Consider the following 18,632-nt stretch of genomic DNA (forward strand, 5'->3'; position numbering starts at 1 on the left):
GACTTCAGTCTTGTCCGAGTTCCGCTTAAGTCGGCTGTTCTTCTATTCGGCGACGGCGTTCATTCCGTCGTGGAAGTTGGTTTTGGTGGTGTAAGGGTCTTTGATGAGGGAGAGGATCAGCTGGGTGTCGTTGGCGTAAGAGATGATGTTGAGCTTGTGCTGTCGGGCGACGCTGGGTGCCATGTAGATGTTAAACAGTGTCGGGCTGAGGGAAGGGCCCTTGGGTACGCCGCAGATGATCTCGTGGTGTTGGAGCGGAAGGGGGAGGGGAGGCGGACGCTCTGTGTTCTGCCGAAGAGGAAGGATGTGGTCCATTCCAGGGCCTTCCCTTGGATTTCAGCGTTGTGTAGGTGTGTTCGCAGTGTGTGGTGGTTGACTGTGTCGAAGGCGGCTGATAGGTCTGGGAGGATGATGGCAGCTGCTTCTCCGTTGTCAAGCAGGGTTCTGATGTCATCGGTGGCAGCAATGAGGGCGGTTTCGATGCTGTGGTTGCTGCGGAACCCGCACTGGGATGGGTCCAGTATGCTGTTCTCCTCAAGGTAGCGGGTCAGTTGTTTGTTGACGATTTTCTCGGTGACCTTCGCCGGAAACGGGAGCAGGGATATGGGTCGGAAGTTCTTTAGGTCCTTGGGGTCTGCCTTAGGTTTCTTGAGTAAGGAGTTGATCTCGGCGTGCTTCCGGGTTTCCGGAACGGTTGCTGTCTTGAAGGAGATGTTGATTAGTTTCCGGAGATGGGGTGAAATGTCTGTGCAGGCCTTGTTGAAGATGTGGTGAGGGCATGGGTCTAACAGTGATCCGGAGTGGATGGTCTTCATGATCTCGCTGGTGTCCTCGTCGTTGGTGCTGGTCCTGGATAGCAGGCGGTTGGTGCAGGTGGTGTTCGTAGGGGCGAGGGGCGGTGGCCGTCGTGGTGTTGAAGCGGTCGTGGATGTCGGCGATCTTACGGTGGAGAAAAGTGGTTAGCGAGTTGCACTGGTCTGGCGAGGGCGGAATGTCCTTGGTGTTGGAGCTGGGGTTGGAGAGTTCCTTCATGATGTTGAAGAACTCTTTGCTGTTGTGAGCATTGTTATCTAGGTCGGACTTTGAGTGAGGTCCTTTTGGCGGCTCTGATGAGTCGATGGTGTCTGCGGGTGGCGTTCTTGTGGGCTGCTTGGCTGTTCGGTGACAAGATGTCACCTCGAACTCTATGGCCACACGTCCCCACTTACCACTGTAGGACCTTTTACCTGCACCACCTGCCATTTCTGGGACTTCTTTGAGTAGCTTGAACTGGACATTCTCTTCCTTACGGAGACCTGGCTCAACTCGTCATCAGCCCCAGACATTGCCACGGCCGTGGAGGAGGAATACAATATCACCCACCACAACTGCGTCAAACTAGACGGAGGGCTTGCCATCATTCATAGAGACTCACCACCCCCAGAGGCGACACCACTCGGGCCATGGAAACCATGAACTTCACAGTCAAGACAGACGAAAGAACAACCATCAAGGGAAACCTTGTGTACCGGCCACCAGAACCACGAAATAGCTTCACAAATCTCATTGTAGACTTCATCGCCCCCCTCAACATAGACACCAAAGACCACATGCTCCTATGCGACTTCAATATCCATCTGGACAAACTCAGGGACTCAACTCCACAGACCACATCAACTGACTGGACAACATCAGACTCACTCAACTCATCCACAACCCCACAAACACTCAACCCCATCTTCACCGCCAGTGACAATCAAACAGAGCCACACCACCCAGCTCGCCTGGACGGACCACTCCATGGTGCACTTCAGCATCACCATTTTTCAGGCCTCTCCCAGGAAGGCCCAGAGTGCCCATCCACAATTGGAGTAGAGTCCCAGAGACAGGCCTGATCAAAGCTCTCACATCTAACCAGCCTGAACCTTAGAGTCAGAAACTTTCATAACTGGATCACAGAGCACTAAATTAACCTGAGTTCAATTCCCCTGGTAGCTATGGCACATATCAAACAGACTTAACTTAGGGCAATGTGTAAGGAATGTGTAAAGTATTTATACAGTACCAAAACAGTTATAAAGTCAAAGATTCAAAGTAAACTTTATTGTTGGATTATTTAAAATTACAACAATAAATATTAAGTGCAGTGAATGAATAAAAGACATTAAAACAATAAAACCTTCCTTGAAGTGTAAGGGAAGGAGGGATCTCAATGTTCGTTGTACAATGTCCTGGCTAAAAGTTGAAGTCCTTCTTTGTACAAATGAGCAAAAGGCAGCTTAACCATGTGTAGAAGATTTGGCAATTAATTCTGCCTGCGGCAAAGATGGTTCATGCAGCCTGGGCGGAGAAAGTGCTTTGTGCAAAAGAAAAGACCTGTGCAAGGGGCAATTAAAACACGGTACGTGAGCTAGGGATGCTAGTTCAGTGCTGTGATTTGTGAGGAGGGTATATCACCCCAATCCCCAGTAGAGACCAGAGCAAAGTGAGTGGTGCAGGCTGATGGGGTGCTCTCTTTAAGGCCTAGTCGACTCCCTGTAAATAATGTATGGTTCGGGAAATTACTCGTGGGTCACCAGAGTTATGGCTTGACTGCAAAAGTGCCCCTCCCCAACCCGATTCCAAAAGGGCCCAAGCCAGCAGTGGCGCAAATTTAATGTGGAACTGCAACCTTTGGTTGGCTTCACAGCACAGGGGGCCTCTCCTCCTGCCCTCAGCCAAGGTGCTGCGTACGCATTAGTGGGGGAGAGGCCAAGGCGATCTTTTAGGAAGGTTCCCCTGGTCCTGCTACTGAAAGCTTAACTCAAGTACAGTTATAAAATATAAACATGAAATATTAAAATCCCATACCAAATTAGAAATAGAGAAACTGAAAAAACAAAATGACACAAAAAACAAAAATCCTATAATGGAAACCAGAGATAAGAATTATTAAAGTTTTAAGTAAAGTAGCACCAAAAATCCCTAAGCGCCAATGATAGTCTATGGTAGTGGTAGAATGGGACTTGGGCACAATTTCAGGCTGACAGTAATAGAGCGCAGACGGGTCCTGCTCAAAGATTTTACCGTTAGACTAAATATTTTTATGGCGTTCAAAAGCCTAAAGATGTTTTACGTTCAGACTTTTCAGGGGTTCTAGAGAAGATACACTGGGTCACTTCTAACATTCCCAGAACCTCAGGGACAGCACTAAGGGCCCAGGCCTCACTCCAGCATAGGCCACCAGAAAGGTCCTAGTCCAGGTCCTGGTAAAGTGGTCCCATCAGGAAAAAGGGCTCTTCTAGTTGGTTGTGTCCTTGTTGCCACACAAGAGGTCAGCCAACAGACCCTTCACATCCACTTATTTGGCCTGGGTACAAGAGGCAGCAGGCCCAGTCCCTCGGGGCTCTTCTCACATCACAGGCATCAGTTCCTGTCCTCTTCTGATCTTCCACTGGTGCAGAAAGTCTTATGAGGAAGAACATTTATGGCTTGCACCAGCTTGTGGGTAGGGGGGACTACTGGCTCCTACTTAACCAATGAAGTAAAAGTTTCCTTGGGCAATCCTACCCACTTCTGAAGCAGTTCCTGCAGGCCCTACTGTAAACATGCACCTTATTCCTACAATTCAAGATGGAGAAATCCTTTCTTCACATGCAGAGCTTGTGTCCACCCAGAGATGTGGTGAAGGAAATGAGCAAGTTAACCAAGTTATTTAGGGTTAAGCCAATTTAACTATACCTAAAGGGGGAGCACAGGCACTTTGCTGCTGTTTAGCAGGGGGAACAATGAATAGTTTTGAGGCCAGCAAAATAAGGTTCCAACAAACACAAAAAACCTAGGGTGACCACACAGAGAAGCCAGGTTTCAAATGGTGCTGTTCTATGTGGTACAACCAACAGAAAGCTAAAACTATTTGAAAAACCACAAACACCCCCACAAAGGGCTGCATGGCTAACATCCTTCCAAGTGAAAATCCATAACGAACACGAGTCAGAGGACAGCATCTGATTTTCTGTCATAAGTTTATTGAATATTTAAGATTGTTTAGATTTCTGGGAAAGCACCAAAACCCCTTCTGGTCTAAAATAATTTTTTTAGTTTTATGCTATATATATTTATTTTATGTATTTCTAAAAATAGGTAATTAATACATGTAGGTAGCCATCTTGGAGGTACAATGGAGTTATTTACATTTTGCTGTGAAACTTCCGGCCGCTCTTAAGACTAAGAGCACAAAATCATATATATATATATATATATATATATGGACTCACAAAAATGATGTGGAAATTATATAGTATTATCTATGCAACTCATCTATTTAACCCCTTCCATGCTCATGACAAGGTCAGCTCGTCATGGGCGTTACCTGCGCTTGGCGTTTGACGAGTTGACCTTGTCATGAACCTATAGTATTCAAGCATTTTCAGCACAGGAGGGGAAAACCTCCTAGCAGCCAAGGTGTTAAGCGTATACACTGAAAAAAGCAGCAAATATTTAGAAGAATAAACCCACCAAATGTTTCAGAATGCTCCATTTCTCTAGTGTCAATTAATTAACAGACACCCAAGATGAGACTAAGGCCAGATGGCAACAAATTATAGAGAAAGATTATCAGATGATATAACAATGGGTGTTAAAGTCATCACCTTATATTGAGTTCCTTATATCACCCTAACGTGCAATACGTCTAGTATTCCTGCCACCATTTAAAAAATTTAAGTACCTATACACTACAATTGGAGGCATATCGATGACATGTATGTATCAAGACAGAACACTGAATGAAGTTTGCGTTGCAGTACATTTAGTTTATTAATTACATACCTGATTGTCCCCAGATAAGAATGGAAAGAAGTCTAAACCTGTAAAAAACAAAACGAAAACTCAATATTTATAGGCAGGAATAGTTGGAAAACACAGGAAAACTGAGTGAGACCTGACAAGTGTAGTGGTATGTGGGTGGTGTAGTATACTTAACTAAACACACATTAAACTTGCCTCAAGGCAGGAAGGGAAAAAAGTATTCCATTTGAAAACACCATTTTATGTAGACTTGGCTGTTTGCAATAACCTTTGTAAATTTATTTTTATACCTTCTTAAAGTACTACTATCGGAGTAGTATTATTGCCCATTAACAGATATTTTAAATGGACTGCAATCTTGTTACCCAAAGTTGTACAATGCTCATTTAATCTGCTTGTTCAAGTAAGCGTTCTCTGGAGTTGGCACAAGAAAGCAAGTAGTAAGGCCAGCTTTTTGTCATAGCTTCTTGTATCTTAGTTCAAGGCCTTCTCACATTCGTTCCTCAAGAAGAGTCAAGCACCAGCATATTAGTGTCTATTTGAAGTTTCTGCTTGCTTTAGTGTCCTGTTCTTAGCTTACTACATTGAGGAAATAAAAGTGTATGAATGTAGTGCGGAAATGTACAGATTTTAGCATTATGTGGATTAACTGATCAGATCGTGAAGCGCTGGTCTGTTGGAAGTGCAATCAACACTTACAATATCGTTGATGCTTGCTTGCTATGTCTGCATTAATAGATTTCAATAAGATTTCCACTGTGTGTTTTCTTTCACACTTTCAATAGGCAAAACAGGCCAATACTATACATATTACATTAAGGGACTGCTCATGTTTTGTGGGCAGGGTCAAGTGCAAGAGGAATAAGTTTGAGGTGCAAAAAATGCAGTCAAGTATTTTCACTTCATTTTCAAGGGTTAATATATAATTGATTTATCACAAATGACTTACTAGTGATCTACAAAATTGAATGCTTCTATAAATCTGCACAACATTACCACAATTGTGCAAGGTTTTAAAGTAGAACCAAACATGGTATTACAACATAAGCACTTTCATTCATATTTATCTTGTCCTCATTTAGCAAACATTTCATGCACAATACTTCAATCAAATTATTTCATAATTAACTACAAAGTTATGAAGTAAGTAACATTTACTTACTTGTAATCCTAGTTATCCATCAAGAGAACGTTCACATAAGTGAAGCGCAGATTAATCTCCCCTTCTATATAACTCAAAAAAATATTTTTGATGTTAAAACATTTTTCAAAGCTATTGTAGGAAGGCGGTTTTTATATGATAAAATTAAATTAGATATATTGTGTGGAGCAACCAGGGCTTCCTTATAAGTGGACAGGGGTTTGCTCTAGTAATCCCAAGGGGCTCTTCTAGGGGGTAGTATGGCTGATCAGCATTAGGCTTATCATAGACAAGTGCAAGACATTTGCAAATACAAATAATAGTCAATAAATGAGACACATGACTCAATAAGCAGACCCACGCCAGTTTATAAAAATAGCTCTTATCTTGATATAGGTTTAGGCACCAGAAGCCATTTGTTCAGGTAAGCACGTTTTTCTATAGAAATTCTTTTGAGTTCAAAAAGTCGACACTTGGTGAAACTTTTAGAGGCTACAACGTTATCCTATGGTAGGAAAAGCAAATGCGGGATTCAGCTACAGTACGGCAACTTACAGGACCAATCTCCAGGAGTTCAGGTGATCAGTGGGCAAGGTCCAAGGCAGCACCAACAGAACACCACTAGCGGCACAAGGGTGGCCGGGTGCAGGGGTGCAAAATAGCATTGGGTGCCCATTTTGCACCCAATTGCACACTATGCGGATCAGTCTTCGCGTAAAGAGGCTGCAGGCTTGGTCTGGGTGTCCAGCATGGCTGAAACAACAGGGGGCTCAGGACTCACAATGCTCACGTTGGTACTCATCTCCATGGCCCAGGGGAGAAGGGTGAAGGGGTGTCCTTAGTTGTCGAGTTTTTCTTACAAGGAGCAGTCACGGTAGCGGAGGCCTGCGTGCAGAGGCTGCAAACTACGTCGATGAGTTCACTGTGGGTGAAACCACGGTGGTCTCAGTCTCTGAAGGGCTGGGGAACCACAATGACACCGTTAGCCCACTTCAACTCTGGCTTGGAGTGACAGGTACAGTGGTGTCTTCAGGCATCGGGTGTCTGCGGTTACAAACTCCTCTCAGGAGTCTTTGGATGCCTGCAGGATTCAGGTCTGCTACTTCTCCGGAAGTCTTGGATCCTAGGTGAAGTGCTGGCAGGTATCCCAGGATTTGGGGACTCGGCAGCTGCAGGACAAGTTGTCTTTTTGGCACAATTGTTGAAGTCAGCAGGCAGGCTAGTAGGGTTGGAGCCACGTCAGTTGCTGGGTTTACTGTTCTTGCTGTGCAACACTTCACATTCGTCTTCTTTCAGTCCGTCAGGATCTAATTTTCTGGAGGCAGAGGATCAATTAAATCCTGAATTTGAGGTTATTAGGGGAGCAAAGGTTAGTAGCTAATGGGCTACTTACCCTTGGGGTCACTGCACCCCCTATATGACCATTTCCTGTGGGAAGTGTGTACAACCCTGTTCCAGAGTTCCTAAGTGTGTCAACACAAAGATGGTTACTTCTGAAAAGTTGTACAAACGTCAGGTTAGACCGCCGTAGGGGTGGTACTAGTCTGGGGGTGGGCACGCTTACCTGACTCATTCATTTTCCCACCTGCTCAGGTGACAAAGGGCTCTGGACAAAGTAGGTCAGCCCCCTCTCCTGTGTGGGGAGCCAGATTTGCATTTCAAAAGGCATGAGCTTCTTTGAAGCTCGCCGGTCTAGGAGTGCTGATCAGTAGGTCATCCTGAGGGAGGGAGTGTGAACACCCTCTTCCCGTACAGGCGTTTGTTTCTGACCTACTGAGAGGAAAGGCCCTCACTCTGGGAGGTCAGAAATCTGGCTCAGGTGGCAGGCTGGAAGAGACCAGTCAGCCAACACACCACAGGCAGGTAGGTAGGTTTTCATGGGGGAACCTCTAAGGTGCCCTATGTGTACATGTAATCACAAATCCACAAAACACTCTTTATTGTTAATTCACTTTCTTCTATTTTTACTTCTGATTTTATTGTTAATAACCCGTGAATTTATTTATTGTCTAGTTCTATTACCTATATATGTATGCTTACACTGTCTGACCCATGTTACTGTGCTTTTTATGCTACTCGCCCCCCCCCCTTCTTTTGGTGTTTATTCTCTCTATGTGACCCATATTATTCTTATTTCTTTATTCTTTATTATTGTACTTTCATTGGGTGATTTATTCATCTCAACTACTTTTTTTGATCACGTTGCTAAACTTTCTGCTCACATATAAGATGTTCCTTTGAATTTTTTACCTCAAATGTTAAAATTGTTACTGCTTTAGCCTACCCCAACTCTACTCCCCCTTCCTTTTGTCTGCACTTTGCACTCTGTTTTCACTGTATATGTGGTATATTCTATTTGTTTCTATTCTCATTCACTATTCTTCTCATCATGCCTCCCCTCACACTTTTTATGTGACTTTTTATTATTATTCTTTATTGTTTTATTCTACGCTAACTTTATGATTTATCCAGCTCACCTACTCTTTACAATTACGTTGCTCACCTATATGATGCTCCTTTGAATGTTTCACCTCAAATGTTAAAATGTTACCGCTTTAGCCTACTCTAACTTTACTCCCCCTTTCTTTAGTCTGCACTTTATACCCTGGTTTTTTACTGTTTAGGTGGTTTCTATTCTCTCATGCCTCACCTCACACCTTCCCCCTCGATTTTTGAATCTCCCCTCACACCTTCCCCCTCGATTTTTTAATCTCCTATCGCTAAAATTGGCCCTAACTCTTGGTCCATCCGATACCCCCCCATCTCTCCAAACATGGCAAAAAACACTTCAAACACAAACTTCTTATTCTCCATCAAGAAACTTTCTTTGCCGACAGTCACAATAGCCTCACCTCCTCCACTATTACCAACTACATCTTCTTCACTAAACGCCCATCCAAATGGAAAAGCTTATTTCTCCGACACCTCCCTATCACTAACTCCCGCAAAATTCCATATGGCATGAAACTCTCCACCACTCCCTCCTCCTCTCCTGGTGAAATAGACATTTCAATATTCAAATCTGGAAACATATTTATTCAAGCATCGGAAAAACACCTCCATTTACTCTTACCCTGAACCCTTACCTCCCGCCCCCTCAACCCCTAGATGCCTTGCTACCCCCCGCACGCCCTAGTCCCCCCTCTCTCACGGATTCACCTACCTCTTCCCCTAGCCCACCTGTATATACTTCACCTCAATCGACTACGCTAGCTCTCAATACAATAACTATTAATGACACTCCCAATCCCAAACAGTGACTGCCTCTCTTCCATCCGCACCCACTTCTGATTCTCCCACTTCCCCCTATACCTCCCATACCCTCCCCCATGTCTTCCACTCTTGTTCTGCAACCCTCCCGACTCCTCTTCTCCCTTGGCCCCACACCCCCGGATCCCTGTACACCTTCCCCCTGACTCTTCTATCCTGTTTGAAATTCCTGTCCCTCGCTCCCATACTCTCACGTCCTCACTAACCCACAAGTCTATAGGCACTATTGTTTGCCCCTCTCCCTGTGACCCCCCCCTGAACTCTTCTCCTCCATCCCCTACCTCTTCTATCTCTTTCTCAACTCCACGAGCCTCCCAAACTTACCCTCCCCTATCATCTCCTTCTAATGATAGACAAGCTACCCTACTCCTCTCCCCTCCTTGTTTCTGCACTAAAATGCCCCAAGCTGCACAAAATCCACTACCTCCTCTTATAACTCCCACACTTACTCCCCTAACGGCTTTCCCTACCTCCCTTTTGCCTCCCCAGCCAACACCATCACATACTCCCCCAAACATTCCTGTGATCCCCAATATACCGTCCTATACTATCCCTCTTCCCCATGCCCCAGCAAATACTCCCAAACCCAATACCTCTACCATCCTGTCTTACTCAGATCCCCTCCCCCTCAATAAAAACCCGAGGATCCCAACTTCTCTCCCACACTCTCTGATTACTCGCCCCTCTAACTTCCCTCTCTCCCCCCCTAAAAAAATGTGACTCCTCACACCTCCTGAACACAATTGACCATTTACATTCCTCACTTCTTGCTCAATCAATCCTTAATGTTGAACTACACCTCTTGACCCTTGTCTTTGAACTCTCCTCCCTCAGAAATGACGTCTCTCTCCTCTCCAGGAACTACTCTCCGGATCTCACCCACCACACTGTCCCTCCACATAATTTCAATGCGCCTCATTTCAAAGCGCCTCATTACCCCCTCAATCACCTCTCCTTCCAAAGTTTCTAACACTAATATGCTGCTCAGCCCACTCCTCCATCAGAACAACCAGCCCTCACCAGACCCCCTTGAACTTATCAATGTCTTCCCCCCATACACCGCTACGTCGACCCCCCCCCCATCATGCGTCCTAACATGACCATGACCCCCCCGTCTCTCCCTTGACTGACGATCTCAGCCCACTCGGCCCTCCCCCTTCTCTAGCCTTCCAACCCCACGCGACCCCCATGACCCCACTGATCCCTTCAATACCCTGCCTCTCTTGTGATCCACACCCCCCACCCCCCCTCACTCACTCTGCCATCCTAGTTCTCTTGGGAACGTGCAGGTATCCTCTATTCCCTCCGTCACCCAGGCCCCCACAACAACTAACATCTATCCCCCTATGTCCCGCCACTCTATACACCGACATCTTACCCCTCAGCTGCATGCTAATTAACTGCCGAGCTGCCTCTTGCCATGCTACGGAAATAGCTGAAAGCATTCTCAGCGAATTCATCGACATTGCTTTCTTAAAGGAAACATAGCTCAACCCCCACTTCACCTCTATCCTCGATATGCTCACTCCTCCTGGATATTCCATCCTTAAGAAAAATAGAATTGATCAAGTGTGAGGAGGCCTTGCCATAATCTTTAAAGACGAACTAAAACTTGCGCAGGTCCATCTCCAAGACCCAGCCACCTTCGAATACCTCTGCGCCGATCTTACCACTCCTGGTTCCACTTCTATCCACCTACACACCATCTACCACCTCCCCGGTAATACAATCCCCTTTGCCGAGGAGCTATCTGACCTCATCATCCAAGCATCGCTCTCCAACTCCAGGAATCTCTTCCTAGGGAACTATAATATTCATTGGAATAAAAACCGAAGACCCTGCAGTTAACCGCTTTAAAGAGACCATGGACATTAGTGACTTGACTCAACTCTGCCAATCTCCAACTCACTCTAAGGGTGCCACCCTTGATGCCATTATCTCTACCAAAGATCTGGCCTCCCTCTCCAAGATCATTCCTGTTGACTGGTCAGACCACCACCTTATCTATCCTCTTCACCATGAACAGCTCTATTAGTCGTCCAACCCCAAGCTGCAGCTTACAAATGAAACATACCCGAAATCTTCACCTCATCCCTCCTGGCGAGCTGGAATCTACAATTAAATCTCGATTGCTATTTACCCCTCTCACGCATAGCACCACCGACCTAACTGATCATTGCAATAATTCTATCCTCGAAGCCCTTGACCAAATTGGCCCAACTAAACTAAAACCACAAAAAACATCCCACCCAAATCCTGGTTCAACTCTGACCTAAATAACGAAAGACGTGCCCTCAGGCAGTCTTAACGTGCCTGAAGGAATCAACCTATCTCTTCTAACTTGATACTCCTCAGAAATGCATGAGCCAACAACAAAAAGCACATCTTCAGTGAAAAAGCCTCCTTCCTTAGTTCTCAGCTTGACCAGGCTAGAAACCGTCCCAGAGAACTTTTTACCATTGTCAAAAAACAAACCTCCTCTGGCCTTCCAAAACTATTAGCTACTGTTGAGAGGTGTGAAGAAATTGTCAGCTTCTTCTCTAACAAAGTCAACAAGATAGAACTATCTTTCGCCACCACCCCCCACTTACCCAACGCCCCCTCATATCGCACCTCCACTCAGCCAACACCCCCCCCTAGCATTCCAACTGTACCTCTGCCCACTTCCCTCCCCTAATCTCCCTCAAACCCTCCTCTCTCTCCCCCAGTATGACACCAATTCCATTGACCTCCAGCCAAAAAATAATGCTTCTGGGAGTGAAAGTTACCCAATTTCTGAATATGATGTTCTCAACATCATCTCCAAACTCAAACCATACTCACATACCAAAGATCCTCTTCCCGCTCACTTGGTTCAGGAACTTAAGCACATCATTGCCCCTCTCTGGACCAACATTATCAACTCGTCCTTAGTTACTGGTAGTGTTCCTGCTTCCCTCCAACTAGGTCAAATCACTCCTATCCTCAAAAACTCTGCAGCAGACCATAATGACTTAAATAATTTGCGCCCGATCTCAAACCTTTCCTTCCTTTCCAATCCCTTTAAAAATGTGTCCTGTCACAATTGGATAACCACATCGACACATTCAATCTCCTTGACGTTTTCCAATCAGGTTTTAGAAAGTGATGCAGCACGGACACTGCGATGCTCAACATTACTGATGACATTCATCGCTCTCTGGATAGAGGCGAATTCTCCCTTCTCATCCTCCTTGACCTCTCTGCGGCCTTTGATACTGTTAATCATCTCACCCTAGTTAAAACTCTCAAAGACCGCTTCGGTTTCAATGGCAATGTCCTCAAGTGGTTTACCTCAGATCTTCACAATAGAAACCAACAAATTAAACTGAATGGTTGCCTCTCCAAACCTCAACCTGTCTCACTGGGTGTCCCACAAGGCTCTATCCTCTCTCCTACTCTTTTCAACATCTTCATGGAACCCCTCCCAACTATTATCAAACAAGCTAAAATCAGTTACCACCTTTACGCCGATGACACACAACTATATTACAAGATCAAATCACACAACGACATCTTACATCTCAATGATGCCTTGACCAAAATTCAAGCCTGGTTCGATCTTAACCACCTCAAACTCAATCCCCAAACAACTGAAATCATCCTTTTTGCTCCCAAAAACAACTCTCTGGCTATCCAACACTGAGTTACTGATATCAAAGCACTTAACTGCCCTCTCACCACTTCCAACACTGTCAAATCCCTCGGCATTAGCGTCAATCAGAATCTCAATCTCATCCCCCATATTAAAACGTGGCTAAAGGTGCCCTCTTCACTCTACATCACCTAAAAAAAATTAAACCCTTTATTACAACCGACGACTTTACAACCATTGTACAATCACTTGTCCTTTCCAGAATGGATTATGGCAACGCCAACCTTGCTGGCACCCCCCCCAAAGTCCATCTTGCCCAGATTAAATCTGTTCTAAACCTGGCGGCCAGGCTTATCTCTGACTGTAAGCGTTATGATCACATCTCCCCGGTCCTCAAAAATCTCAAATGGCTCCCAATCGAAGGCAGATCCACCTAAAAGATTGCGTGTATCACTCACAAAGCCCTTCACCAAAACACCCCTTCGTACCTCTGACAAACTCCAAAAAGCAGGGTGTACTAGATCTTTGAGGAGCACTAACGCCCTTGTCCTAATCCCCCCGCAGACCAAAAAGAAAGACTCAATCATGTTCATTCTCAGGTAATGCCCCATCTATTTGGAATTCTCTTCCCAAAGACCTTCGCTGCAACCCTTCCTACCCTCTTTTCAAGAAAAGCCTCAAGCTGCTGCTTCTCAACAAATATTGGGGTCCTTAATCTTATTCAACTATCTGTCCATTTACTCTTTGCATTCCTCTACACTCTCCCTTCCACTACCTTTCCTATTCTCTCTCTCCTTCATTCATCCTCAAACTAACTATTAATCCCCACCCTATCTACTTTTGCAACAGCCCTCCTCTCCTTTACCTGATCTCTGAATTACTCTTTTTTTTTCCTTTTACACTCTTATGACTTGATCGCCTAGCCTATGTTAACAAATTGCCGTAATGTGACCTTTTCTCAATGTGTAAATTATCCTGTGAAGCGCTCTGATACTCTTGGGTCCAGTAGCGCTATATAAAAACTTTTAAATAAAAATAAATGAATAAATCCACCACTGGAATCAGGGTGGGTTTGATACCAAACATCCCTTTTTTCAGTGAAGCCATCATGTAGTTTGGGAACTCGTTTTCACCAGTGGCCAGCATATATTCTAAAATGGCTGTAATGGAACTGACCCGCACAGGGGCATATCTGCTCATGCAGGTATGCTCTCACATGTAATATTAAGCACCCTGCCTTAGGGCTGGAAGTTTGCTGTAGGAGTGACTTACTATTACTACATGCAGTGTTAGGGGACATGACAGAGGGATGCGTCATGCTGTGTTTTCACTTTTATCTGCATCAACACACGCAGCCTGTGGTAGCAGTCCTGCATGAGTTTGGTGAGGGGTCGCTTAGGGTGGCACAATTCAAGCAGCTGCAGACCTCGTGGGACCCTCTTTAGTAGCTCAGGCCCTAGGTACCAGAGGTACAATTTACTAGGGACTTATAGAGGTGTTAAAGGTATTGCCAACTGATGTAACAATGGTACAGTTTTGGTGCAGATCTGGCATGGAGGACCTGGTTAGCAGGAACCCAGTGGACTTTCAGTCGAAATCACACCATGTACTAGGTAAAAAGTCGGGGTAACCATGTCAAATAGGGGCACTTTCATACAGCTATCAAAGTTTTATGTTTTTTTTTAATTTCAAAAGACACAAAATAAAATAAAAAAGTCAGCAGTGCAAGGTTACAGGACTGAAAATACTTCGCATTCCTGTTTTAAATGTCAATGGTGTTAGATAGGCAGCAACTTTACAAAATGGAAATCAGAGACTGATCCTTAAACTTAACCAGAAGATCCTTTAAGGGCCTGAAAAGCATCAGTATTACATGCCCCCCTACACTGGTAGTTACTTCACTTCGTTTGGACAGAAACTTAGGATCCGGACTATGTGTAGTACTGCCTCATCTGCTGTTGCCAAAAAGGAGGTGGGATCAGTAATGACTTCAATGAAGACTTGCAGGTAGGGGAACTAGGATCACAAGTAAGTACACTTTGCTGCTCCTTTACGAGATCCTTATGTGTAGGTAAGTACTGAAGTGAGAATCAAGGCCATCACATTGAAAGAGTGTTAGAAAATTTAAGGTTTTTAAAAATAAGAGTTTAAGTAAGGATGCTTAACTCATTTGGAATCCTGCTCTTTAAACAGAGTTCAGAAAAATGACTAGTGAAAGCATGAAGGGAAATCTAAGTAGTGGCATCATTGCAAACATTAGTAGAGTGACATTTCTAAGTAAGGCAGAAGTAACCACTTTTTCTCTTGCAGAATGGGATTTAGATATACATGGTGGAGGTTTATTAGATTTTTGATAAAACTGATCTAATACAAGGAGATATGCACCAAGAAAAAGATTTCTTTAAAGATGTGGTTACACCTATGCAAATGGAGTTATAAATGACAATGAGCTGATTGGTATTGTTGTCATTTCCTTAACTTAAAATATCCCCAGGCGTCAGACTGGATCCTGAAAACTTTTCTGTAGAAGCGCTTCTGCACGCCGCACAGCTCCGCCCCGACGTCGTCGACGGGTGTGGCGTTAGCGGAGCCATATATTCCCCTCCCGGCGCGCTGACGTCAGTTTTCGTCAGAGAAACTTTTCCGCGCCACAACGCGGAGCTACCACCAAAAACTTTGAGAATATGGGAGCAGTGTGCAAAAATGAAGAAAAATACAATCATAAAGAACAGTGCCAGGCACTGTATTCTGAAAAGTAAAAGGAAAGAGCAGAGCACCGCTCTGAGAAGCAACCCCACAAATACGAAGGCCAAACCACCTGTGGAGGTAGATGACGATGTGAAAAAACAGCATGGCAGACGACAGAAAGCCTGCAGCTATAATGTATAACCATGAAGGACAACAAGTCCAGAACATAGGCGCAAGGACAATTTCACCATGATATGGCACCAGAAAGAGACGTCGTAACCCCAATAAAAGGCCAATAGAATGTGGCAGAGCTCCTAGACTTGAATCAATGGGTCGCAGGGGTGGTAAGAGACCCCAAGGCGACGGAGAAGGGGAGAGCGGGGGTGGGAAAAAACCTGAATACATCCCACACCGTACAATCCAGGCACAGGGTTGGAAAGGATACATGACATATGAACATGCCGCTAAATCACGTGGACGGGGGAGTAGAGAAACGAAAACATAATGAACATTTTGTGTCAGAGTAAGTGAAAATGTCACCTTGAAGAAAAGTCAAGCCACCCGAGGGAGGTGAGGAAGAAAACCCAACCTGAAAAGGTCCTGGCAGAATGGGGAGGAAGGGCAGGCGTTAAGGATTCTGCGGCTAGACTGTGTCTTTACCAGATACATTGTTATCGAAGGTAAGTAACTCGCTCATCTGATAGAGCCATCTAGCAGCAGATTCCTAAACTTGGAATAGATAGCAAAGCCATACCCAAAGAGGAGGCGGGTCTTCGACTGAACCCCATGAAGTTCCAGAGGGAACGTAGCCGTCAACAAGGTAACGAAACACGTTGGGGACCGCAAGTCAGCGCAGCCACACCAGACCATGAAGCTCATAAAAGAGCAAAAAACATGGGGAGGCAAAGGCGTCCCAAGCCGTCCAAGAACAGCAAGAAAAACCCCAAATGTATACTGGGTGAGAGAGAGAAAACATATACTGGATACGTCAGGCGAAAAGGAAAGTGCATGACTTGGCAAGTAGTGGAACTGAACGTAGGGTCCGATAGATTTGCAGTATCCGGCGTGCCGACCGCAAGTAATACCCAGAGAGATGGCAACTGGTATGACAGTTAGCGCATACAGGTGCAGTAGGCACAACAGCGGAATAAGAACTGTTGAAACCTGCACCAACTAAAATCCGTGCAACAGCATTGGCAGGATGCCAACCTACGGCCAGAAAGTGCCAGTGGTACTAGAAACAGAAGACACGCCAGGACATAGTCATTCCATCAAAGACATGTAAAAGGGCCGTCCGCAACCAGCAGAAGCGCCCAAAACAGGAGTTACAGGAAGACGATAGTCAAGCGGAAGACCCGAAGGTATATAAGCAAAGCGTGTAGACGCTAGAACCACACGAAGTATAGCAAAGACCATTCTGTAGGGTAGCGTGAGCGGCCCAGATGCGAGAGACGCAATAGCAAGAAGGCAACCAGCAAAAAGGGCACAGGGCAAGCCGGGCACCTATATAAGAGCTTGTAGCACAAGCAGCCCAGGACAAGGAACACGAACATCACAGGAAGAAACGTTACCTGCACGATTCCACTGTGTAAGAGCACAGCAGATATTGAATATGAAGAAAGACGCTAAAAAATGATGCATAACGCAATAATAGACTAGAGCACCCGAAAAGTACCAACAGACATGTGGAAGTATAAATGGACAGGACAATGTCCAGGGCTGTAAGTGACATCCGCCCCTCGTCCGTGAGGAGCAACGGTCCCACCCAAGACAGAAGAGGAGATGGAGCTAGGCACTATAGTGGAAACAGTCAGGACCAAACTAAAGATCCCGGGACCCAAAAAGCGAGTATCCTGAAGAGAACACTCCCCTTGAGAGTACCCAAAGCAGACACGTGGAAAACACCTGTGCGGAAGCAGCAGGGAATGTGGAAAAACTGCTTTTGGGAAAGTGGCCAGAAAACGAGGCCATAAGACAATGTACAGCAGAGATGGACATGGTAAATCCGCTACCTTGAAAGACAAGCCCTGTAAGGGCTTACCATAGAAGCAACAACGCAAACACCATAGGATAGCAGACATATCAGAATGTACCCAAGTTTGCGCCAATAGTAATAAGTGTGCCGCACAGCAGCATTTGACCTTGGCAGAAAATGAGGACAGGTGTCAGCCGTGAAAGAACTGCGCCTGAACTGAAAGGAACAAGGGCCCTGAGAGACAGTGGCCGTCAAAAGAAGAACAGCTATCATAGACAAGAGGATCACTGCAACGCTGAAAAAACAGAAAGAACTTGTCAAGGAAGGCAAGGTAGAGGCTGCATGGAAACTAACCCATGCCTAGGCCTAGAAGCACTACAGACAACTGGAGCCAATCGCAACCAAAGTGCAATAGAGCCATGCCAACATGAGGATCGCAGCAGAAAAATAGGGCAGCCTGACCCTCAGAAGGATGTCCGTGAGGAAGACTCAATAGGAGCGTACCAAGGCTAAGGCAGTCACCCAATAGCCAGCAAATACCCCACATAGGTAAGTCTCAACCACTGCAAGGGGGGTCCTCTTGGGCAAAATACATTCAGAGGAGTGGAAGGATGACAGAACCAGCCATCCAGCTGTACTGAAGAAATACGGATATGGCAGAATAACCAATAACACTATCCGGGCACTAAGCAAGAACCCGTTTTTTTTGGTGTTGTGATATTAAACCAACAAGGCAACATCGCCTATGCAGAAGAAAAATATATCCAGGCAGGAAGTTGTGCCGCAAGATTTAATGTTTCAGAAAAGGGGGCGGTGATGAACAGAGTGTCTGAATTAAGCAGACCACTCTTACCCAGTCCAAAGATCAGGGCTTGATCCATCACCGTTATTTATCTCACCGCACCATCCCAGCTCAGAACCTGGCTATATGCAAATCAGTCTGTCCCTGGCACAGTGCATCATGGGAACAGGGCAGACTAAACTACCAAGCCAATTCTTCACCAGAAAGGAGACAAGCTACCGGGGACCGGTTTCTGGCATTTCAGCCTTCTTCGGCCCGGCTTGCTTGAATCCTGATGGTGCAGTGAGAAAGGGACTCATGCCGGAGTATACCCTGCCACACCTATAGTGGCCAAAAACGATTCAGAAAAGGGGGTGGTGATGAACAGAGTGTGAAT

The 18,632-nt window shown here is 45.4% G+C and overlaps 1 protein-coding gene across 1 annotated transcript in view; it reads right to left on the reverse strand.

Moving 5' to 3' along the window:
* The window catches only part of PIAS1 (protein inhibitor of activated STAT 1), an 854,757-nt gene that overhangs the window by 23,445 nt on the left and 812,680 nt on the right, over window positions 1-18,632 (reverse strand). Inside the window, exon 13 of the mRNA XM_086949739.1 lies at window positions 4,789-4,826. Within this exon, the coding sequence (XP_086805865.1) occupies window positions 4,789-4,826 (38 nt within the window). The remainder of the gene's footprint in view (window positions 1-4,788; window positions 4,827-18,632) is intronic.

The sequence above is a fragment of the Lissotriton vulgaris genome, unplaced genomic scaffold (assembly GCF_964263255.1).
Source record: "Lissotriton vulgaris unplaced genomic scaffold, aLisVul1.2 SCAFFOLD_550, whole genome shotgun sequence".
NCBI lineage: Eukaryota > Metazoa > Chordata > Amphibia > Caudata > Salamandridae > Lissotriton > Lissotriton vulgaris.